This window comes from Protopterus annectens, chromosome 9.part0 (assembly GCF_019279795.1).
Source record: "Protopterus annectens isolate FY-2018-M chromosome 9.part0, PAN1.0, whole genome shotgun sequence".
Taxonomy (NCBI): domain Eukaryota; kingdom Metazoa; phylum Chordata; order Ceratodontiformes; family Protopteridae; genus Protopterus; species Protopterus annectens.
Window position 1 is genome coordinate 743,392,194 of NC_056743.1, and position 25,917 is coordinate 743,418,110.

The window sequence follows — 25,917 nt, forward strand, 5'->3', positions numbered from 1 at the left end:
CTAGTACTTTCCTAGTCAGTGCTGTTATCTATACCTAGCAAGTATTAGTACACTATCCAATTGCCTTAGTTTGGACAGTGGTATGGCTGTCGACAACTATATACATGAACTGGTTTTACCTGTAGTATACACCTGTTACCTGGTATACCTGTGGTGGTATTGTTTGTTAACACTAACTGTTTTTATACATACTCCCTGATTCCAGGTTGATGTTATGCACATACCTGTCTATCTCTTTTTGCACACACTCTGGGCATGTCTTGATCACATGCAGGTGAACTGGGACATATTTTGACTATTGCCTTCTTAAACCTTTAGTGAATTGTACAACGACAGGTTTGTTTTCATTGACATTTTCCAAATATGTACAGGCCTAACAGTCAGTTATATGACATGAAATGGTGCCTACATGTCAGAGATTAGCACAATGATATGCCAGGGGGACAGGGTGACACCCGGAAGATATGGGTTGATTAACTGGACATTCTGGACATTTCTGTACACTTCTCAGGTATGATTCTGCATACAGCTTACTACCACTCCCAGGATGCAAACCATAACTATGTCTGCTATAAATAAAATACTGTCCATCACAGTTGGGTGTGCTATATAGATATTGCTGTACATCTCTTATCTGATTTCTGTCTATAATTCTCCTGTGGTTTTACATTCTGACCTTGTAATTGCAACACTCTTATACAGGATTTCCTTGACAGTTTTATTATGTAGCACAGTATGGGTTACAGTGATGAGTAATACCTTGTTATTCAGAGCAGCTGCAGCACTAACAATGCCATACAATACCGGAGTAAACAGTACCAGTACAGGATATCAATCTTTTATTCCTAGGCACAGTGTTCGTATCTGACAGACATATTGGAGGAATGTTTGTTAGCACTATCTGAATGTTACCACACAAATTGCCAGATTCCACATTAGTATTATGCACATATGTCTCATTCTGTTACTGTACACACTCATGGGGGTGTAGATGGGACATACTTGGCTCATTATTCTCATAACATTTTGGGGAGTTGCTAGAGTGACAGGTTTGTTCTTATAGATGTCTGCCAATTTTGCTGCCTAAGCATGTGGGATCATCCCACTGATTTCCGAGGGGGACAAGGTGACAGGCAGCAGATATGGGCCGATTTACTGGACTTTCTGGACATATCTGTACAGTTGTGGGGTATGATTCTGCATACAGCCTACTAACATCCCAGGATTCAATCCATGGCTGTGTGTGCTAAAAATACAACAGTTCACGTTTCAGTTGAGTGTACTATTTGGATTTTATTGTCTTTTCACTGTTTTCTGTCTTAAGCTGTACTGTTTGACCTCTTGGGATTACAACAGTCCTATACAGACATTCCTACACATTTTATTTATGTAGTACAGTGTAGGTAACAGTGCTTAATATGACAGTACTATAAAGTGATTGCAAATCTACATTTCCATATGATACCAGAATAATCACATACAGTCCAGCAGTTAGACCTTTGTTGTCAAGCTATTATGCTTTTATGTACATACAACCTATATGAGACTCTTCCTGCCATATTCTCTGGTGTATGCAGTACATGCCTTAAACAATACAGGTTTTATACAGGCAATTAACTTACTACTATTTTTAGATTTATTTTGTATGACAGTACATGCAAAAAGTATTACTAACCTGCCTCGTAACTGCTCCAGTTTACATCCATGGGCCTCCTGGTTCATAGCCTGCTCACTTGCCACTGTGAAAGACATAAAAGGAATATTTAGCCATACCTATCCATAATATACATGAGCTGGCAATTATTAAAGAGGTAGTGGGCTGATACTTACACACGGCTGGGACTTCTTCTGTCCTCCTAGCCTCTTGGATCCACTGTTACAAGATATCCCCCTTTTGCCGCTTTAGGTCAGCATAATGATGCCTAACCTGCTCACCAGTTTGGGGTATGCCAGTGGCACTGGTGCGATCACAGGCGACACAGTCCCAGGCTTCCACTTTGTATTGAGAACCCTGGTGCTGGCCCAGCAGCAGTGTCATGTCATGGTCTTTCACATGGAGTCCTGCCATGACTCGACACTCCTGGATGCCCCAGTGCTGCGCCCGAAAGCGCACACCCTCTCCCATTCCAGACATAGTGCCTACAAGGGGAAACTATAACCAGTTATGAGATGTATTCCCACCTGTTGAGTTTAAATAGGGCCGTTTTCCCGCACTTTGCCGTCATTGGATGGTTTTGAAAAGGCTAAGCTATGGGCAAACCTGCTTACCTAACATTGGCATTGCTTAAAGGGGTATATCAATGGGCAGATTGAGTTAGCTGGCTTACACATTGCTTACACCTCCTAAGCAGGGCTCTGCAATGCTTAATATTTAAGTTGCATTATATTTGCATTGCGGCATTGATTTATTATTCATTACATGTTATATATGTGTTTGGTATCCATGATTCATGTGTACGCGCAGACAGGCTTAAATCCGCATTACTACTGTTTAAATATGCCTACTCCTGCTTACCACTGTGTATTATGCATACTCTTGCTTACTAGTGCTTACCACCGCACTAATTTAGAGGGTGATGTCTAATGGTTCTTGGACAGGTGGTGGATTTGGCACCTGTATGGAGTTATCTTTCATTACACATTTCACCTTCCATTTGTATTCCTGATTCCTGTGTACCTATACTGTATGGGGCACTTGTGATTATCTGTGGACTTTGCAACATTATGACAATGACACCTCACATCTGCATTTAATGCAGTACTCCAGTTCACAAATATGTTATGTCGTAGGTTATGCAACAAAATAAATTGATCATACAGTGATTTGACATGAAAAATGGATTGTACTAGAGTGGGACTCAAACCAGGGAATGACTGCTCGTAAGACAAATGCTCTGCCCACTACACTATTGCTGTACTGCTTCATTTGCATATATCTTGCTTTTTGTCCTCTTGTGCTATTTAAGCTGCATTAACTGTAGCTAAGCGATGGGCAAATTCATGCACCTCCGGTTAAATTTGATCTGTTTCATAAAAAAAAAAAAAAAGTCTTCATATTTAACTGTTGTAACTATTGCTCTTGTACACTTGGGGGGGGGGGGTGTTGCTGGGGGTATGCAGACACCTATGAGCAGTCTTGCTCATTCTTACTCCTACACTGCTATTCTTGATTGCAGGGACATGTATATTCTAAGAGCTCTGCTCTCAAACACGCTCCCTGCACTCGTACACGCTCAGTGTCCATTTATGAGCTCAGGCAATGCACCTTCATTACTATGCATGGTGTGCTGCCGTCCTGCTCCTAAACGGCCGCTTCCATGCAGGACTAAGCTAGTTCTCCAAGGAAGGATAGTGAATCCTGGGGATAGTCTAAATAACCCAAGATGGATTTAACTTATTAAATACCATTGGCTTAAACAATCCTAGCAAGAGATCATATCTACTAAAATATTTAAAACTGGCCAAAGCACAAATTGTCTTCCTTCAAGAAGCTAATTTCAAAACCAATGACAATTACAAATGGAATCCTAGGGAATATATGATATTGGCACAATCCACTTATAAGACAAATGGGTAACAATTTTATGGAAAACAAATGTGATTAACCCAGAATTCATTTTTAGATATAAAGATAAAAAAGGCCTTATGGCATTAGTATAGTTGAATATAATAACAGAATATGGACCCTAGCCAATCTATACTGGTTCCCAGGCATTGGAGCAGGAACTGTTAAACACTTGGATTTCATTTCCATAATATTAGGAGGAGATTTTAACTATATATTTGATATTTCTGAAACTATAAATAAAAGACCGCTGCGTAATCTGCTGTATCAAAAGCTTTAAACAAGTGGGTAGAATCATTTCATCTATTAGATGCTTTCAAATTTAAAGAAGATGCATCTTTTGCATCTTTGATGTTTTCCCATCAGTATCACAGATTTGGTACCCAAACTAGAATAGATAAAATATTTGCTGCCCAAGACTTACACTCTAAAATCATTAATTTGTCAATCGCTCCCTGCCCCTTTTCAGACCACAATTCATTGATACTTGTTTGTTCTTCTTCTTTTGGCTTTTCCCAGTTAGGGGTCGCCACAGCAGAACTCCAGTCTACTAATGATTGGCCGATTTTTACGGTGCTGAGGTGCCAGCCCGATGCCCAGCCTTCAACGAAGGCACGTCCATTCACGCATGTCTTTCGAATGCTACTCGACCACGGGGAGGACATGCAGACTCCACACAGAAGGTGCTCCAGCCGAGAATCAAAGGGGAGAACCTCTTGCTGTGAGGCAACAATGCTACCACTGCCACCACTGTGGCTCCCTCATACTTTTCAAGCATATCATAAATTCTATTATTTCATCTCATTGATACTAAAACTTCAAAATGGGTACAAACCATTAATCTTTAACTCCAGAATTCTAGCATGTATACCTAAAATTAAAGAGTTCAAACCCTGGTTATTATCTGCATTACAGTTCTTCTTAGATATTAATTACACCACAGAGATAAAATAATATGGGACTCATTAAAAGCTTACATATATGGTAAAACCCTAACTTGGTATAAAAAAATTCAGAGAATGGGATTCTGAATTATTAGATCGACAATCCAAACTTTTGTCAGTAAAAGCTGAAAAAAATCAAAATTATTTGGAGATGAAAAAGAAAGTAGACGTATTAAACAATAAATACAATGAAATTCTAACACATAAAACTAGTTTAGCTTTAGAAAAACTAAAAGTTAATACCTTGGCCACTTCTCCCATATATCTATATAATTTATCCACAAGAATCAAAATACAATCAAAAGCTAAAAACATTAAAAGTATCTTCCAGGAAAAGAAAAGGAAAAATGTCCTAGATATAGGTGACTTTCTTGATGCCTATAGAAATCACTATATGGAATATTTCCAGAAAGGTAATATACATATCAATCAATTAAATGTAGATGAAAAATGTTCTAATATAAAAAAAAAAAAAAAACAGAAAAATTAAAACTAGATTTGCAAGCACCCCTATCCTACAAAGAAATTACAGATACAATAAAAGAGGGTAAAAATAGTTAAGCTCCAGGTATAGATGGCACAATTATGGAAATATATAAACGTTTCCTTCAAAGATACTATCCCTCTTCCATTAAACTCTATTAGAAATTCAGTTACAAGCTTTAATACCACCCGTCTTGGAGATATTCCTTAATCACACATATCCTAAAGGGAAACAAATCCCCAAACCTCTGTACCTCATATAGACCTGTATCATTATTAAATAATGACTATAAGATATTTGACAATATTAACGAACAGAATGAAATTACCACTATCCAAAGCAATAAATAATGATCAGACTAGATTTATATATCATAGATGCAAACGTAACAATATTAAAATGATAATTTCTCTTGTAGATTGTTAATAAAGAAAATAAACACTCATAATTGGCTTAGATTTAGAGAAAGCCTTTGATTCCCTAAATTGGGACTATTTATTCAAAATCCTAAGGCTGTTTGAATTTCCTGCATCCTTTGTTCATCTTAAGAATATATATATATATATATATATATATATATATATATATACACATATACACACACATACACAAATAATTTAGCATATGTCAAGTTAGGTCATTTTACCTCTGAATCTATACAAATAACAAAAGGCACTAAACAAGGATGTCTCATGTCACCGATTCTGTTTGCTCTGGCTATTGAAAAATTGGTAGATTCAACTCGTAACAATATAAAAATCAAAGAAATAGATGTTTATGAACAATGCAATTCTAAAGTAATGCTATTTGCTGAAGATATATTACTAACATTATCTAATACAAAAGAGACATTAGAAGAATTAGATATAATAATTGACAAATTTCACATGACTTCAGGACTCCATCTCAATAAATCAAAATCAAGATTTTTATTTTTAAATAAAAAAAACAGAACTGCAGATGGAGGGAGATCACATCACAGGAAAACAAGAATCTACCTTAAAATATCTAGGAATTGAGTTATGCAAGGATAATAATGAATTAGTCTCAAACTACAATAATATCAATACAATTAAAATCTCTGTGGAAAAAAGGAACAAAATAATGTTAATATCTGAAGATAGACTACAGTTAATAAAACTGGTTTTACTGCCCAAGATCCTATATTATAGCCTTGGCAATACAACTGTTACCAGAAAGGAATATACTTAAAGAAATTCATGCCTAATAAAATGTTTATGGTTTCCCCAAAAGAAACAGAATAGCTTTAATACATCATATCAGACCATGGAAACAGGGAGGATTAAACTTTCCTGATATAGAAACATATATAAAAGCATCAATATCTAAAACAATCTCAGATTGGATAAGTCCAAATTACTCTGCAAATTGGAAAGAATTACTAAACTGTAATATCAATAAATGAATTTGATTTACAAAAAAAAATTTCAAATAACAGATAACAATTTGCCATGGCACATATGTATTAGTATGCAATATAGCATAACTAAACCCACTAAAACATGTATGATTAATTATTACATTGACTCATTTAGGAAAATTATTAGTGCAAATATAGATTTAAAAATTTGTTTTTATCTTTTAACACAAATTATAGTCACAAAGAACTTTCCACATAAAATATAGAAAGAAATTATTAATTCTTGGGAACATAAAGGATTTGTTTGTTGGCTCCAATGTATCAAAGAATTAAAAGTTTTGATATGCAAGAAATAAAAACAACATACAAAATTCCTCAGTAGGATTGGCTAACTTTACAGAGTATTATGTCATATTCACAATGTTTAAGTAGAATAATTAACAATTCTTCTTTTAAAGAAGTACCTAAATTTGCAAAATACATATATGAAATCATATATAACGACTTTGACATGGGAAACAGTATTTCAAAATATCGATTAACTGTAAAATGGGGCGGCCACGGTGGTGCAGCGGTTAGATTTGCCACCTCACAGCAAGAGGTTCTCCAGTTCGATTCTCGGCTGGGGTGCCTTCTGTGCGGAGTCTGCATGTCCTCTCTGTGGTCACGTAGGTTTCCTCCGGGTGCTCCGGTTTCCTCCCACATCCCAAAGACATGCAGTAGGTGGATTGGACACTCTACATTGGCCCTAGGTGTGAGTGTGTGTGTGTGTTTGTGTGTGTGTGTGTGTATGCCTTCTGTGGAAGGTTGGGTGCCGGGCTGGCAACTTGATACCGTAAAACTCCACAGCCAATTGTGAGCGGACAGATGATCCGCTGTGACGACCCCTAACCGTAAAAGCCAAAAGAAGAAGAATAATTGATAAACTATAAAACAACACCCAAAACCTCATATTGGAAATATATAACAAAAGGACAGTCAATACACTTAACTGAAGATATTAAAACAAATTTCTCATCAATAAAATATACATCCTTTACACAATACTGGAACATTTTTTAATTAATCAGTAAAATTAGTTCTTCCATAAAAGGAATATGTTGGAGATGTGAGCAAGTGCACAATGCAGATTGGAACCACATTTTCTTTGATTGTGTTAAAATTAAGCCATTTAGGAATGGTATTAATAACTTTCTACAAGCTTTATTTAATGAATCATTTTATTTAACTAAAGCTCTTGTTTTATTAAATGTGAATGAAGGTCCTCATTTGAATAGGTCAAACATGTATTTAGTATGGCCAATAATTGCAATTTCAAGGAAGGGTATAACAAGAAGATGGAGTACAAACACAATACCAACCTTATAAGACTTCTACAGCCTACTAAAGACCACAGCATTGTTGGAAATGAAAATTAAAGAGCTAAGAATTTATCCAAAGCCATTTATCAATAACCCTTGGGGAAAAGTCTTATCGCTGATTGACACTATACAATAATTGATCAGACACACTGATAATGGATTGGACATATTTATAAAGTAACTGTATACATTAAGATCTGTTATAGTGTCAGACTAATGTAAATAGTGTACATAGTTATTTAAGATGTTCTGTATAAATACTATGGAATTCATTCAAATGTTTTTGAAAAATAAAAAAAATTTTGAGAAAAAAAAAGTTCGATTCCAGATGTAGGTCAAAGTATTTCTTAATGTAATGTGTTTCTGTGATATGTTTCATGACATATACATCTTACTTTTTATCCAGTTAAGCATTTGTCAGCACATCCATGGCCATAAGGAAGATTCAGTAAACCACCCTTACTTTAGTCGTGTCTTCATAAGGTTTTGCCTGTCCTACAGCTTATTGATCCCCAGAGCCATCACTTAGTGATATAGAACATGACCGATGAAGACTGAGGACACACCATAAAGATGTGCATTAATGACCCATAACACCACCCTTTCATATGTGTTGTTTATCTGTCTGTCTTCACACCTTCTCTCTCACTCCTTTGTACTGTTGACTATTCATTAGGCTGATGGATGCAAGTGTCATGTTATAGCAGTTTCAGTCTGCCATTACTTTGCTGAAGAATAAAACCTACAACTTCCATTGCCTGAATAGGTTATCACTGTCCCTTCAAAGGTGTTATTCTGACACATGTGAAGTAGGATTTCCTTGATGGAGTGTAGAGATAATGATCAAGTTTGTAAACATAATTTTTCCTCTTGACAATGGTTTGAATCCATCATTAGGTGAAACTCTTATTGCCTGTTTTTATAAGTGTCTTTCTGTTAATGTGTTGCCTCTGTATCTGTTTTACCAGTTTTAGTTGTCAGAATTTGCACGAGGTCTGGCAACAAACAACTGTAGTATGTGATGGTAAATTGCATTTCAGATGTTCTTGCAAAACGCCATGTGTGTGTTTGCCTTGCGCTGCATTGTACACCCATTTAACTTGTGAGTTCCCTTGTAGCATGTTTTGTATATGCTAGGTATAAAAGATTATTTCAGTAGCTTGTACTCATGCAATTTGCCCAGGCAACATATTTGTAATAGTCATTCTTAGGTATTCTTAAAGTCATGATAAAATGTTGTTATAATAATGACGTCTGACTCTCTCTTTGCAAAATGATCCACATATTGGAGTCAAGCCCTAACTCAACTCTGGTCTTTAATTTAGCTCGCTGAGCTTAAACCTTGTGCTACAGAAAATGCTAGGTTTACCCGGTGTATTTGTTCCACTGAGTACTGTCCAGAGTGCTGATGGCTGCACATCACAGTGAAGCCTGTTTGCACTGTACAAGGCAAACCAAATTTAGGTTTTTCACTGTTTACTTCCAACAAGTAAGCCTGTTTGCTCACTGCATACACTGCACTATTGGAGAAGCCAAGTGCTACACTTCATTTTTTAATTGAGCGTTTGAGCAAATATGGAAGGGTATAATAGAACATGTGTAGCATATGTATGCAACATGTTAAGATAAAACAGATCTGTTCTACATACATTAGGAATCACAATATTTCCTTTGTGATTCTTATTTGTGCAAAGTTTGTCAGGAAGCATCAGTGAGCACCACTAAACACTGGTACTTCACAGTGCGAGTTCAGCACATCAGAGCATAATCACTTATGTGCTAACACTTTACCAACATCCGCACCAATATGTTCCTTTGCATTGTGCTTTAGGAAGACATTTGGAACATAAATAAGTATTTTAAATGGATTATATTGCTTCATTACATGGAAACAGTTTAATGCGCTCATGTAGAATGCAATGATCTGTGTGCGTAACTGAACACTTCATTCTGGGCAGTTGGGTCTCTGCTGCAGCACTGATACAAATTATATATAACCACATACAGCCTTGACACACACAAATCAGTTTTTATCCCTCCTGCGTTAAAACATTAAGTATGGCTTGGTATTGACGGTCGACATTGCCCATGCATGTGCACAAACCAGTGCTAATATCAGTAACATTCATTAATGCTTACATTCCTTCATCATAACCTGATGATCAATGAATGATTCATTGTCCGTCCTTTCACATTTGTGTGTCTCATCTATACAAGACAAGTCAATACATGTCACTCTCAGTTCTACAATACACACGTAAATGACATGTTAGCAGGACATGTGTATTCTTGGTCATAATATTTTATGCACTTACTCCAGCATATCAACAAATATGGATTTGCACAAAACCTTCAATTATAATTTATTCTCTGACAGACTAAGAAGCTAATACTATTTACACTGCAGTGTCACAGTTTATAACTCACATTTCTGTGGTGGTGCTTGTGTTAAGTACTGTGTCCTCTAGATTGTGTCAGTAGATAGGTAGAATGTTCTAATCTCATAGCATTCAATGTGTGTGTGTGTGTGTGTGTGTGTGTGTGTGTGTGTGTGTGTGTGTGTGTGTGTGTATGTGTGTATGTGTGTATGTATGTATGCGTATGGAGTTGTGTGTCCTCAATAAAGTAGTAGCCTGGAAGTACTTTTGCTCTACAAGGGTGAGTCCACATCAGTATCGGACTCTTCCACAAACATCGTCTTTTCAGATACACCACACTGATATTATACTCCCACAAAGTGCACTCTCACATTATAAAAGTCAGACTTCTGCGGTGGCACTTGCATTAAGTTTTCTTCTCTAGATTGGATAGCTAGATAGTTAGGGGGTTCTAATCTCACCAGCTTGTGTGCGTGTCCATGTGTGTAGAGTTTTGTAAATTTGACCTTTACTACTGGTGGCCTCAATAAGTTAGTAGCCTGGAAATACTTTTACAGTGCAGGGTAAGTCCACATGAATGCCATACCCTTCTGCCAACATAATCTTCTCTGCAGCACCACACTGATGTCATCCTATATAAAGTGCACTCTCACACTTAAATACGGTGTACTCCAGATTGCATAGATAGATAGGGGAGTCTAATCTCACAGCAGTCAACTTGTGTGTGTGTATTTGTGTGTGTATGGAGTTCTGTAAATATAAACTTACATACTGGTGGCCTCAGTAAAGTAATAGCCTGCAAGACTTTTTACACTGCTGGGTGAGTCTGCATCAATGTCAGACCCTTCTGCCACCATTAGCATTATCATCTCTGCAACACAACACTGTCATCCTCTGTAAAATATGTGCTGTCACTATAAAAGTCAGACTTCTGCAGTGGCACTAGCATTAAGTAATGTGTCCTCTAGATTGTGTAGTCAGATAGGTGGGCGGCATTCTAATCTCTAATCAACATGTGTGTGTGTGATGGTGGGGCATTGTATTACTTGGAGGATAATTCAACAGGTGTACTCATTTGACTCCTACTCATGAGAAACTCTCACATGGTCCATGAAAAATTATATACACGCCTTATGTTGGTTTCTTGCTGTTACTTGCATTTACGTGCATGCATACCACAGTATATTTAACTGTTTATTGTGACCAACTAGTCTTATTACTGTATTGTACTAAGTACAATAAATACACCGAGACAAACTGCTTCAGTTAGTACAACTTTACTGTTACATTTTTCTTTCGGATCTACAAGCATGCAACACAGATGCAGTCAGATCTGTATGGCAAATTCCCAAAGCTTGTTTAGACACACTCATATTTATACCAAAAAGTCTGATATTTTTTTCAGTCTGATGTATTACAATCTTCCTTTGTATAACACTTTTCTTTGTTCTTCTAATTTATGATTTCCCCTTGATTCTTTCAAGTTCAGTGGTCCAAGGAAACTCAGTCTTGCATTATCTGAAATGTGATGTTCCAGCACTATCTGAAACTTGATGTTCTACCTTTATCTTGCTTGATGTTACATCTCTTTACTTCATTGATGTCCTTCCAGCTGCTATCTGCGCAGTTATTTTTACAGACTTTATTTTTCAATAACATACTCCTTTACATGGATGCCAGTGTCTAATTAAGCTATGCCAGCACACTTACTACTTCCTATTTTTCAGCATTTTATACTATTCCTAAATTAACCCTCTATATTTCATATCATTCTTGCAGCTTTTTATTTTATTTTGTAAATAACTGACTTGACTAATATTGTAACTCTCTGAAATTAACATTTTACATGTGGTGACAGTACATAATGCATGTGGTTGTTTACCATTACTTTTATGACATTGCACACAGAAAGCAGTTTCATATGACTTTCACAATAAATGTTTACTGTCATACCAATAATGTTGTTGTTTAAGATACCAGTCAAACATCATGCATTGATATAAAGTATTGACATCAACTTTACCTAGTAAAGTACTACATGTGCTACAGTTTTGTTTGTACCAGTCTTTAAATTCTGACCATACATGTGCTGGACTATTATCATTGCCTACCTGAAATGTAGTGTCACACTTTAAACTTCTTTTCTTTATGGCATCCATGCTGTAGAATGAGAAACAAAGAGAGAACTACCAATTTCTGTGTGGAAGGTGGCCAAATCTTCCATCGAGAAAACTTGGAAAGTTTCTTGTTGATTCTTCCAAAAGGTGGTCAAACACAGCTGGCAGATTTAGCTGTGTGAATGGTCAGGACCTGTGGAACTTGCAGAGATGCACTGTTCTGCTACTGGATACTGTGCATAAGAAGGAGGCAAACGTTTGCACTGCAACTGGATGTACTAACTGAATAAAATGAAAAAGAAGCTGTAGTCACAAAAAGAAACCATTCAGTCTGTCAACTGTGGCTCGCCATTGAAAAATTATGTACACTCCTTCTGTTGGTTTCTTGCTGTTACTTGCCTTTACATGCATGCATACCACAGTATATTTAACTATTTACTGTGACCAACTAGTCTTATTACTGTATTGTACTAAGTACAATAAATACACTGAGACAAACTGCTTCAGTTAGTACCACTTTACTGTTGCATTTTTCTTTCGGATCTACAAGCATGCAACACAGATGTTGTCAGCTTTCTGTGGTAAATTCCCAAAGCTTGTTTATACACACTCATATTTATACCAAAAAGTCTGATATTTTTTCTCAGTCTGATGCATTACAATCTTCCTTTGTATAATAATTTTCTTTGTTCTAATTTATGATTTCCCCTTGATTCTTTCAAGTTCAGTGGTCCAAGGAAACTCAGTCTTGCATTATCTGAAATGTGGTGTTCCAGCAATATCTGAAACTTGATGTTCTAACTTTATGTTGCTTGATGTTACATCTTTTTACTTCATCGATGTCATTCCAGCTGCCGTCTACGCAGTTATTTTTACAGACTTTGTTTCTCAATAACATACTCCTTTACATGGATGCAAACATCTAATTAAGCTATGCCAGCACACTTACTACTTCCTATTTTTCAGCATTTTATACTATTCCTACATTAACACTTTATATTTCATATCATTCTTGCTTTTTATTCAAGCTGATAATCATGGTAGCAACAGTTACTATTATTCTTTCAGTTAAGTCAGTCCCATATCTGCTTTCACTCTGTTCATAAATGCATACTATCTGCAATATACTGATGTTGTGTGTAGATTGCATCATTCGATGGGTAGGGAGTTTGAATATATGTGTGAGAGTCTCCTGATGGTGTGTATGAATGAAAATGGTTGAAGGAGTGTATTATATCTCTTACTATTCACAACATTTAGAAGTCCACTTAGTTGTAGAGGTCATTTTTGCACACATCTCCTTTGCTGACACAGCTGATGTCATCCTGTCAAAGATGCTGTGTGCCTTACATACAGTCAGAGTTCACCTGTGTTGCATGTGTGCAGTACACTTGTGTGAAGATCCTGTTAATGGATAGGGAGTTTGAATACAGGAATGACTGTCATCTGTGTTTCTTCTTACTGTGCAGAACAGGCTGCAAATACTCATATGCAGTATATCTATACAGTGTGCTTGTGCTGTTTAACCACTTTTTTAGAGGAAACATGAAGGTAATTTACAATGGTGATGTCTTTTATTGAAATGTTCAAAGTCATCAAATAAGTCTGCACTTGCTCTTGTGTTTCATCATAAGTCTGTTATGTTAGCTGTATAGCTCAAGTCTCAGTGTCACTGCTTACAGTCAATGTACGTGTTGTTAACAGTGTTGTCACTCATGTGCTATGTTCATGTGTAGGTGTTGTTTCATGTTACAAGTGTTTATTGTACATTTCCTTTGGATAGGCTGTACTTAAGACTGATGCTATCATTTGAATAGATTGTCATTCCATCACAGTTGTAGTGAAGCACTTTTTCAGGACTGAGGACATGAGACCGTGTAATGCATTTTGTTGCTTAAGTAAGGTATGTGTTCCAGTACGGGATTATTTTCACATTGCACATAATTGTTCTACCATCACAGTGACAACAACAGTGGACTTACAAGTGTGTTTGAGTATAACTAGCATCAGGCAATGTTGTCTGACATACAGCAGGATTCTGTCTGAGCAATTACAGGGACACGCACTCCTTGCTTCGTACATATGATGTAATATTTTCACATAACCACACATATGACAATTGGAGATTCACATATACCATGGCACATTCGTTGATCACACTATGGTGTTAATTTTCACAACACATGGGCGGGTGTTCCAAACCAGCATTGAGTGTCTGTAAGCATATGTGCCCTTAACTGTTCTGCAAGAAAGACATCTCCCCAATTATACTCTGTATGTATATAGTGGTGGAGGCCGCCACCATCATTTTTAGAAGATAAAAATTATGGGAAAATGCAGTACAGATGATTGAGTGACTTCATATAGGTGGAGTTCAACAGCTGTGATAACAGTTCCACTGTGATGAATGTATTAATAGCCATATTGTTATTTGGAGGAGTTGTACAGCTTGATGTTCATTTGTAGCATAGGATTTAATTTTGTGTGAACGTATTGACATCACACAACAACCATTACATCACGTCAGTCATGTCCCTTGGTATGTTGTTCAAACACATGTGAATGCAGCTTTGGATTTCATGGCATTAGACATTTATTCCAGCATCGTGGTGAGAGTGCTACTTTGGCACATGCATTGAGCCCTGTGGTGTACACTAATGTTCTCTAGTTGTTAGTTTTATGTCTTCAGACATACAGAGCAACCTTCCTTGATGATGGAAAATTGATCTAGGAATAATCACAGTTGTGTGCACATAAGCTATCTCAGTTAATTGCCATCATTCTGACACGCTGATATAACATTTACTGTCAGGGATTATTTGTTAATTCATACATTCATTTCATTTGTTTTTGACAATACCCATTTCTACCTTTTCTGCCATCTGTTCCTATCTGTCTGCAGAATAACTGTCAAGTTGGAGTGCATTACACACACTGCTCCCACATTTGTAACACCACATACAGTATGGGATGCATATCCATTAGAATATTACAATGTATAAGTCCCTTCAAGGGTGATGCTTCTCCTACATGTGTTAGGCCTATTTCTGTGGTGTATGAGCTTAATACACAGGTCAGTGTTGATGTTAATGGGATGGGTTTGATTGCTGCAGAAGGAGGTTGTGGCTTCTCAGGCATTACTATTTTACAATAGGTTATATTAACAGAATGCACAGTTTGCATAGTTCTCATAATGTATGTACTGTCCTTGAGAACAGTCGTCTCAACTGAGCATGTTAATGACATTCATATGTAATGTCATTCCCCTCTCTTACAGTGTTAATTTGTGTAACTGTCACATCTTGTAATATCATGTCTGCTTTTATTTACCTGTATTTGCTCAGGAAGTGTGACCACTGTTAATTAATTATGATATATTTATTTTATTTTATTTATTTATTTTACATTTGTTTACCGGGCTAGTCCAACTGGATACATGTCCATTTTCAGTGGAGGCCCGGGGAGAAAAGCTCCTCTACAATGCTACTATAGTAAGACTAAACAAAAAAACTTTATCAGAATATATCAGCATATACAAATAATATCTAATAACATATACTTTAAACCTTCTGTTAGAATTAAAAGCATTTGAGTACAATAAGAGGTAAAGTACCTAGTCTCTCTATTACTTAGAAAAGAGTACAGTATAAAAATACAAGTAAAGTACCTAGTTACTCTATTACATCTTTATAAGAAGTTGAAAAGTAGAGATTTAGCGCCTTTATTAGAAGTGACGTAATAGAAACAGCTTTGTAGAAAGTAATGTAGAGAGTTAGATATACGAGATAAGAGAGGGTGGGAAAAAGTCCCAAAGCGGGGAGATATAAAAGGTTAGTCTGGGTTATTGCAAGAGCAAAGCCAATGGTTGGAAAAGAAGAGTTTAAGTTTAGTTTTAAATAGTGGGATTGATGTTTGAGTAGTGAGGTCTTGAGGTAGTTGATTCCATATTTTCCCAACTGAGTTTGAAAATGTGGAGTCACCTGCTGAGTTCTTATATAGAGAAGTATGAATCAGTATTTTGTTAGAGGAGCGCAGGTTCTTCAGATTGCTATAGGGTTTTATGAGGGTGGAGAACATTGGGGTATTGTCTGGGTGGTAGAGAGCTTTATGGGCGATTGTAAGTTGGTTAAAATGTATTAGGTTGGGTAATTCTAGCCACCCTAGTTTTTTAAGATTAGAACAATGATGAGTCCTCTATGGAGAGGCTGTAGCAAATCTGGCAATATTGTTATATGTATTACAAAATTTTCTGTGATGTAAACACATTCATTCACATCAATTATCTTACTAGATTTTGAACATTCACTTTCCGCTCTTACATATTTCTGTATACATCTCTTTGATGTCTGCCCACATTGTTCTCGGTACACTTTTCTGGTATGGTAACCCATGTATTGTAGTTACCCCTGCTGTTTCCCTTCCCCGTTCACTTATTTCTGTAGTCATACGTATGATTTATGTGCACAGTACAATCAGTAAGCCTTCCCTGCTTGTGTGCAGCTTGCATTATTTGTCTTGTATGGCTCTCTGTGCTGTCTGCGTGAGCATGCTTAACAGGTTTGCCCATAGGCTAGCTTGTTTGTTCACTGTGTGTTCTCGTGCTGCTCAACATGTTTCCTGGCCACCAACACTATGGCTGGCCACAAAAACTTGTTTGTATTCATGTAGCGTGATGAGCAGCATGCATATGAGATTAGTGTTGCTACTTATCGCGCTAACATATAAACATCATGTAGAGTTTGAACGGAGGCTACACAATTGTTAATGAATCCCAGTACATGCCTTTTCTTTAACTTTCTTGTATTTATTTACTGGTTAAGATGACTTGTCTTTATTTATATTTTGTTAACAAAGTTATCCCTTGTTGGTCCTTACGTGAACGGGTCACATTCAGGGGGCCCCTTAACCTCAACTTTGTGTTTTGTTTAGTAATTAAAGCAGGCAGAGTTTAGAGAGTACACCATTCTCTTAAAGCAGCATTTCCAAAATTACAGAATATCTGTTCCAAACAAAGATGTGGATGTTTTAAGGAAGTGCTGTGTTGCTGATGTTCTTCATCTCACATTGCTGCAGTCCTAACACTTGGGTAGTCCGCTGTCCCAGTCGGCCCGAATACCAAAGTATAAGGCTGACGTCGGTCAAGGCGCACTAATCTGACGTCAGGACGTCAGGGTACAAATGCGCATGACCGACGTCATATCCTCAGTCTTTTTTGCCGCGTGGTCCGATGCAGAAGCAGCGTTGCAAGTGCAGGTTGGCGTTCTGAGATTTTCCGAAGTCGGAGTTTCAGACCGAATCAAAGTTGGCTAAGTACCCCGTTGGGGAATATTTTGGTTTTTTCTTGCCTCAGTATTTTACCCCCCTCCTGATAAGAGGCCTAGGGTGGAATCTGAGCTTGGGAGTTTTGAGCAGGGTTCGGAGGCTTCCGAGTCTTCGGCTGAAGATTTGCAGGAGTATTCTCCTTATTCTGATTCTGATGTGGATGATTCTACTCCTTCTGCTTCTCCTCCTGAGGATTTTTCGTTTTCAGAGACTCTTCATTCCATGAGGGAGCATTTTAAATGGGAAGGTCAGGACTTCTCTGATTCCAGGAAAAGGCTTAGGGAATTTTTGTTCCTACCCCAGCATAGGCCTTTAGCTATACCTCCTGTTCTGGATGTGGTGGAAGACGTTTTTGCAGAGGCTTCTCTTAATCCTGATTCTTTGCCTCCTGCTCCAGTTAAACCAGATAGGTATTATAGGGTGCCTGAAGCTCATAAGTATCTTTTTAAGAGCCCTAGGGCAGACCCAGAAACTGTTTCTCAGGGGCCTAAAGGTGTTAAGGCTTCTGTTGTTAAAAATCCAGTTCCTCAGATAAAGAGGCAAGGGCTTTGGATAGATGGGGAAAGAAAGTGTATACTTCTTCCACTTTAGCCATGAGGGCTTTGAATTGCCAGTTTCACATGTTGAAATACCAAAACTATCTCCTTTCTCAATTAAAGTCTAAGGTAGATGCTCTGGCGGAAGGTATTGAGTGTAAAGAGTTGCAAGATTTAGTTCATGTTTCTGAACAGGTGGGTAAGCATTCCTTGCAATGTGGTTTTGATGCTGTACAGGCCTCTTCGAGGGTGGCTGCCACTGGTTCTGTTCTTCGCAGGCACGCCTGGCTGAGGGATCAGAATTTAGCTGAGCATGTCAAGACAAGGATTTTAGATGCTCCTTTACAATCTGATGTGTTGTTTGGTTCTCCTGTTGAAGCAGTTTTAAAGAAAATGGAAGACAAGGCTAAGTCTATGCAGACTGTTAAGGATTTTTTGCAGGTTCAGCCTCCGAAGTTTAGTAGAAATTGGCCTACCAAGGGGTGGACATATCCTTCTTATGATTCCCAGTCTAGGGGTAGGTCTAGACGTGGTAGGGGCAGAGCTCAAGGTTCTTTTAGGCCTAGAACAGGGAGTTCACCTGCTCAGTCTTCTGGTGAGGGCAGGGGTCAGTCCTTTCGTAAACAGACCCAATGACTTGCCTTTTCAGCTGCCAGAGCCTTCTCGTCTGGCGGCACCTTTGGGGGGAAAGTTGGCACTTTTCAAAGAAAATTGGAGTTTGATTACCCAAGACAAATGGGTATTGGATATTATACACCACGGTTACAGGTTTTATTTCCATACCTTGCCTCCTTTCAAAGGCATGCCAGACGTTCCTCCTCAACAAAGAATAGAGGCTTACAAGCAAATTTCTATGTTGCTCCAAATAGGGGCCATACAGCCAGTTCCTATGCCAGAAAGGGGCCTAGGATTTTATTCTCGCCTGTTCCTAGTACCAAAAAAGGGGAACATGTGGAGACCAATTTTGGATTTATCTATCCTCAACACTTATCTGGACATTCCCAAGTTCAAAATGTTGACGTTACAACAGCTTTTACCTCTGCTGGGCAAAGATCACTGGATGGTAACTTTGGATCTCAAGGAGGCTTACCTTCATGTTCCTATCAGACTAAGTTGCAGGAAGTATCTGCGTTTTCGAGCTGGGAATTCTCACTATCAGTTCTCTGCATTGCCTTTTGGCTTATCTACTGCGCCCAGAGTATTCACAAAAGTTCTGGCTCCAGTGATAGCTTTCTTCAGACTGAGAGGTATACAGATTTATCCTTACTTGGACGATTGCCTGATTCTGGCTCAAGGAAAGGACGTGCTTCTTCAGCATTTGGAATATGTGATAGCAGTGCTAAGATGCCTGGGGTATTCTGTGAACGAAATAAAGTCCAGTCTAGTACCCTCTCAAGACATGTGCTTTCTGGGTGTGAGACTGAATACAGCAACCCAGATGGCCTTTTTAACCCCGGACAAACAAAAGAATCTTTCTCTTTACTTCCGTCAACTATCTCATCAGTCCGGGCTGACTGCAAGGACAGTCCTTCAAGCCTTAGGGTTCATGGCATCTTGTATTCTGGTGCTTCCCAATGCCAAACTGCATATGAGGAAGCTGCAATGGTATCTCAAAAATGTATGGACACAGCACTGCCAGGATTTGGACACTGTCATTCAACTAATACCTTGCATTCAAAAGGAATTTTTGTGGTGGGCTCAGGAATGTCACCTAAACAAGGGACTCTCTGTGACCCGGCCAGAGGCGAGTCAGATTCTAACGACAGATGCCTCAGACACAGCTTGGGGAGCTCATCTGAATGGAAAGTGGATACAAGACAAGTGGCCTGCCAGACTACAACATCTACATATCGACATGAAGGAGATGTTAGCAGTCCAGTTTGCATTAATGGCTTTCAAGGATTTACTTCTTCCAGGGCAGGTGTTGATTCTAACAGACAACACAACTGTCATGTGGTACATCAACAAACAAGGGGGAACACATTCTTATCCTCTATGCAGGCAAGCAATGATTTTGTGGGAGACTGCGCTAAGCTTGCAACTAAATCTTCAAGCAAGGTTTCTGCTGGGAGCACAGAACTCCTTAGCAGATGTGTTAAGCAGGCAAATCATGGATCCCCACGAGTGGAAATTGGATCCTCATGTATTTCAAAAATTGACAGTGTCATGGGGAACTCCAGACATAGATCTGTTCGCTTCTCCACTAAACCACCAGCTGCCAAAGTTTTGCACGAAAAGGTTTCATCACACAGCTTGGAGAGTGGATGCTCTTTCTTTCAGTTGGAAAAATCTTCATGTGTATGCCTTTCCACCTCTGCCTCTCCTCCCAAAGGTACTCCTAAAGGTCAGACAAGACAAACCAAGGATGATTTTGATAGCTCCAGATTGGCCTCGGCAGCACTGGTACCCATTACTGAGGAGTCTGGTAAGGAAGCCTCAATGGCCTTTACCTTTGATTCCACACCTGTTGTCTCAGAAGGATGGTCATCTACTCAATGTCAAGCTTCACTCTCTTCATCTAACAGCCTGGCATATTCTGTGTTGAACCACAGCAGGTCTCAACTTCCTCAGCAAGTTTTGAATGTGATTATGGAAGCCAGAAGACCTAGTACAAGGAAAGTGTACGCAGAAAAATGGAAGAGATTTTTATTTTGGAGTGCAGCAAAGGATTTGGATGTTTCTGAGCCTAATTTGAGTGTGGCTCTTCAATATCTTACTGAGTTATTGGACAAAGGTTTGTCTTTCTCTTCCATTAAGATTCATGCTGCAGCAATTTCAGCTCACTATGACTGTGACCCACCATTGTTTTCTCATCCTTTGTTCAAGCAATTTCTTAGAGGGGCAAAGAATATAAGACCCCCACGTAAAGCTCCTACTCCTGCTTGGGACCTCAATTTTGTGTTGGAGAAACTCACTCTACAACCTTTTGAGCCTGCAGCTACTGCTGAGTTGAAATATTTGTCATGGAAGACTGCTTTTTTGTTGGCCATTACCTCTGCAAGAAGGGTTTCTGAATTGCAGGCCCTTATGGCAGTTGAGCCTTTCTTGATTTTCCATAAGGATAGGGTATCTTTATGTACTAATCCTTCCTTTATGCCTAAAGTGGTTTCTAGTGTGGCTTTAAACCAAACTATTCATTTGCCTACTTTTATGCAAATCCCCAAAATAAGGGGGAAAAGATTTTGCACACTTTAGATGTACACAGGCAGTTGCGTTATTATTTAAGCAGGACTAAGGATTTTAGGCAGTCTCAGCAGTTGTTTGTTTCTTTTGCTTTGAGTTCTCAGGGCAAGCCTGTGTCAAAACAAACTATTTCTAAGTGGATTGGGTTTTGCATTGCTTTCTGTTATTCCCATCATGGCAAGGAGATTCCAGCTGGGATTAGGCCTCATTCCACTAGGGCTACTGCCACTTCAACAGCATTTCTAAGGGGGGTGGCAACTAAGGATATTTTGGAGGCAGCTACTTGGAGTTCAGTGCATACTTTTTCTAAGCATTACCACCTTCCTCTCTTCTCTAAATCTAGGGCTGGTTTTGCCACTGCTATTTTACAGGGCATGTTAGCAGCTCCTGCTTCTTTATGATTTGCCATCCTCCCTTTCCTCTGCTTTGGGATTCTACCCAAGTGTTAGGACTGCAGCAATGTGAGATGAAGAACATAGTACAGTTTTGTACCTACCATAAATGTAGATGTTCGAAGATCCACATTGCTGCAGTCCAATTTACCCTCCCTCCTTCCCCTCTGTTTTTAGGGGTGGTTGTGTGGGTGGGGTTGTATCTTTGTAAATTTGTATATATTGTATATATATTTGGTACAGGGGTGTTTGGTGTGTTGTTGTTTTTTTTTTTGGTTTTGGCCTTATCTTTTTAGGGTCTTCTGACATCTGGGGCAAGAAAAGACTGAGGATATGACGTCGGTCATGCGCATTTGTACCCTGACGTCCTGACGTCAGATTAGTGCGCCTTGACCGACGTCAGCCTTATACTTTGGTATTCGGGCCGACTGGGACAGCGGACTACCCAAGTGTTAGGACTGCAGCAATGTGGATCTTCGAACATCTACATTTATGGTAGGTACAAAACTGTACTTTTCTTGCATGTTGAAAATACAGTAAATAATGTGTATTGTTTTAGTTTTCATCGTATTATCTCATTATTTCTGATGTAGTGTGTGCATATAGTAAGAAGAGTTGATATAACAGAGCAATTTGTCTTCATTTACTATTTAAGTAGTAGGGGAAAAATGCACTGAAGCGCAGAATGCTGTGTGTGATGCGATGCTTCCTTTTCTTTTGGGCTTTTTCCTTTCCGGTACCTTTCCCTTTTCCATATTTGTTCAGGAGCCCTTGGGGAAATAAAAACCAAGAAAATTAATAAAGACATAATAAGATGACTTGCAGATGAAATGAACTGCATAAAAATGTTCTCTGTCCTTTTTGATGAAATGCATGTTTATTGTGGGAACCGTACACATTTCACTCAGCAGCTTTACACAAGTCCATAATTCTGTGAGTGAGAATCATCCTCAGTTTGGTGAAAGGAAGATGCATAAATTTTGCCAGAAGGTCCAAGTGCTTTCCTTTCTTCAAGATGTAAAATAATGTTGAATTCAGGAGACGAACCAGGAAAAGTTATGTTGGTTAGAAAGATGCATAATTTCCATAACTGATTTTGGTACATTGTGATAATGTGGCCATTTTACTTACATTCACTTGTCCAAGCAGAGTTGTCTCTAAAATGTTCTTATTTTGCAGTGTTTTAATTATACTGACATTTAGCTGATTTTGTTGGCTGTGTGTGTGACCTAATGGAAGAGTAGCTATGCTTTTTTCCCTAAATTTTGCAACGTTGACACACTATCAATAGTCTTAAGTTGTTATATTTTATTGATGCCTTTTTCAGTAAAAAAGAAGAAAAATAAAAAAAAGAAAAGTAAGAATAAGAAGAAATCTGCAAAGAAAAAACACAAGAAACATTCAGAAGAAAGTGAGACTGAATCAGAGAGTGATTCTAGTGGTAAGGCTGTGCAATATTCTGCACTGCAATTTGAATTAAATTTTATACTACTAACTTATAGGAGTAAACTAAACATTCTTTAATCTGCTTTGAATACGGATTGAAATCTGTTTTGGTGGGACATGGTATGCCTATGGTAATTTATGAACATGCATATCTGCAAATTGAAGATCATATTTACTTGACTCGCAACTTGGTCTATACTATTTGTTTTTTCTTTGTCCACATTTTTTCCATTTTCTGCAGATGCCTTTAAACACATACTTAACTCTGTACTTCACTATACTTATCTGTAACTCTGCCAGGCTTTCACCGTCTTTGTACAGCATACCTCTCAACTGTCCATAATTTTGCAGAATGTCCAGATTTCTGCCTCTTACATTTAAATTGTTACTCATAAATCTATAGCATTCTGGTGAATTGTTGAAGATTTTAGTCAATAAATGACTGACATTTGAGTTTCAGACTTCATATCCTTCAGAACATGCATTCTAATGCAAAATCTTTTATTCTAGCGACTTTCTGAATTTATAAGGCAGCTTTTAAAATCTGTCCCTGTTTTTGGGCTTTTGTCCCCATTATTTGATTTGTTCATGATTAGTGCTCTAAGAAGTTGAAAGTTATATTGTAGTAACCTATTGCCTTGTCTGTGTCTGCAGCCGCCTTCTGATCACCACCCTTTGCAGTGACCTTCTTCTTTTCTGTTTAGTACCATACCAACAGCTTACTCCCTGGCTTAACAGTGCACTTGCATGATGTTTCCTCTTTCATTTTCCATCCATTGTGTACATTTCCATAGCTCAAAAACTTTCCTACTACTAGATATCTGTCATTCCCCTTGTAGTCCTGGTCACTGTCAGTTGTAGAGCTTTTGTCCTCCATTATAGCTTCCAGAACTGAACGTATTGTTGTATACGAGTCCTCAGTAGTGTCCTTTGTAACAAAAACTGAATGTCTCCATCCGTATCTCTAGTAGTATATCTCAGAATTCTCCTGGTCTTTATTGCTGCTGTCTCATACTACATAGTATAATTCAGCCTGTGAGAACATTCGACGCCCACATTTTTTTTCCCCTCTGGGTATTGCTTCTCACATGCAACTTACCCCTTGATTTTCCCATCAAGGTGCATAACTTGTTTGTGTTCATATTGGTGCCCAGTTGCTACCTATCTGCCCATCTTGTGGGCTGTTTTGGATCATGCCAAAGGCTGAGCTCCCTGTCATTAATTATTACTCTGCTGTTAGTTATAGTAACAAGCATTCTGGGCCTCACCTTTGATCTAATTCACTAGCTTACTGAATTGCACAAGCTGCCTCACTTAGAACGGATGTCTTTCCATGTCACTGTTGCAGTATTCTTTACACAAGGGATCTCCAACCAAGGGTATCCCAACTTCCGGCCAGTATACCATAGCCTTTAGATTTCATATATGCTGTAGGTGACGTGTGCTCCTTGTGTAAGGCATAGGGCATAAAGGTGACATACAGACACAAACACTTAGAATGTCTTTGTCGGTCTGAACACCTTTGTGCCGTGCAGGTTACCAAGGTTCTTCTCTACCTTTTTTCTTTGTTGTTTTATACTTGTGCTCATGTCATCCAAGAGGGAAAATGTCAGTGTGGGAGACAGATTCCCCATAAAGACCATCACAACTAGTGTCTTTTTTACTTAGGATCTTTCAACAATCATATGCAGTGCTCCATGTCCAGCGTTTGTCCCCAAGACCCTTCATAGTCGCTTATATTCCTTATCCATATACCTTGAGAACCAGTGACCTAAGCTGCTGGTTCAGGGTGCTGTGGAGGACCCCCCCCCCAAAGGTCATCTGTCTATCCAGAAGAAGGCCAAGAAGGCTAGGGCTGATCTGGTTGCTGCCCAACTTCCTCCAGGCATCTAGAAACTAATGTAGGCCTTGATGACTGTCTGGTGCTTGCCTTGGATTCCTCTGCCATGACCCTGCCAGGGGCTGGCAAGAATCTGAATTCTTGCACGTCCTCTGAGGATTTTCCAGCATCCGTTCTGGATGTTGCGGGGACCATCGGCTGATTCATTCTGAGGGGCCAAGGGGGATTCCTCAGATTCTGGTAAGGGAAGAGATTCCAACTACAGTTATTGAATCTCGCCAGGGGTCTGAACCACTAAGAGTCTTTTAGGTGAATGGAATGTCCTTCTCAAGACAAAACAAAAAACAAACACATTACCTTTGTTGTTAAAGACCCCCAACACAAATGTCAGGATTTTACTCTGGGTCTATTTAGTGCTTTAATGGCATTGAAGTGTCCTCAAGAGGCATTTGTCCACTCTCCGCCATGGTCTTCTTCCACTGTTGAGGCCTAGGGAATTGGATTTCTCATATGAGAACTTGGACTCTGGGGAGGAATCCCTAGCTTTCTCCTCTCAAAATCTTTCCCCTCTAAGAGTATGGTTCTGAGGAAGAGGATTCTTTGAGCCCAGATTCCCACTTGGAAGAATTATTCTTTGGGGGTAGTATTGCTCATATGAAGGAGTACTGCAAATGTGATTGCTTCCAGGTCTTTGACATCCAAAGAAAATATTATGATCTTTTACAGATGGAGTCTCCTAAGCCATCTGCTGTTCCTCTTTATTTTAGGAGCACTTTTGGACACATTTTCTGCTGCATCTGTGGCTTCTTATTCTCAACCCTTGGCTGCTATGAAACCTGACAGGTTCTTTAGTGTGCCTCATCATTGCAAATATTTGTACAAGTGCCCTGCTGATCCTTCATTGATTTCAGTTTCCTCTGACAAACCTTTTAAGCTCTAGGTATCTACTAGAATCATTTCCTCAGATA

The 25,917-nt window shown here is 38.5% G+C and overlaps 1 protein-coding gene across 1 annotated transcript in view; it reads left to right on the forward strand.

Moving 5' to 3' along the window:
• LOC122811497 (NF-kappa-B-activating protein-like) overlaps positions 1-25,917 on the forward strand; it is a 561,457-nt gene that overhangs the window by 242,517 nt on the left and 293,023 nt on the right. Inside the window, 1 exon segment of the mRNA XM_044083373.1 lies at positions 22,991-23,104. Within this exon segment, the coding sequence (XP_043939308.1) occupies positions 22,991-23,104 (114 nt within the window).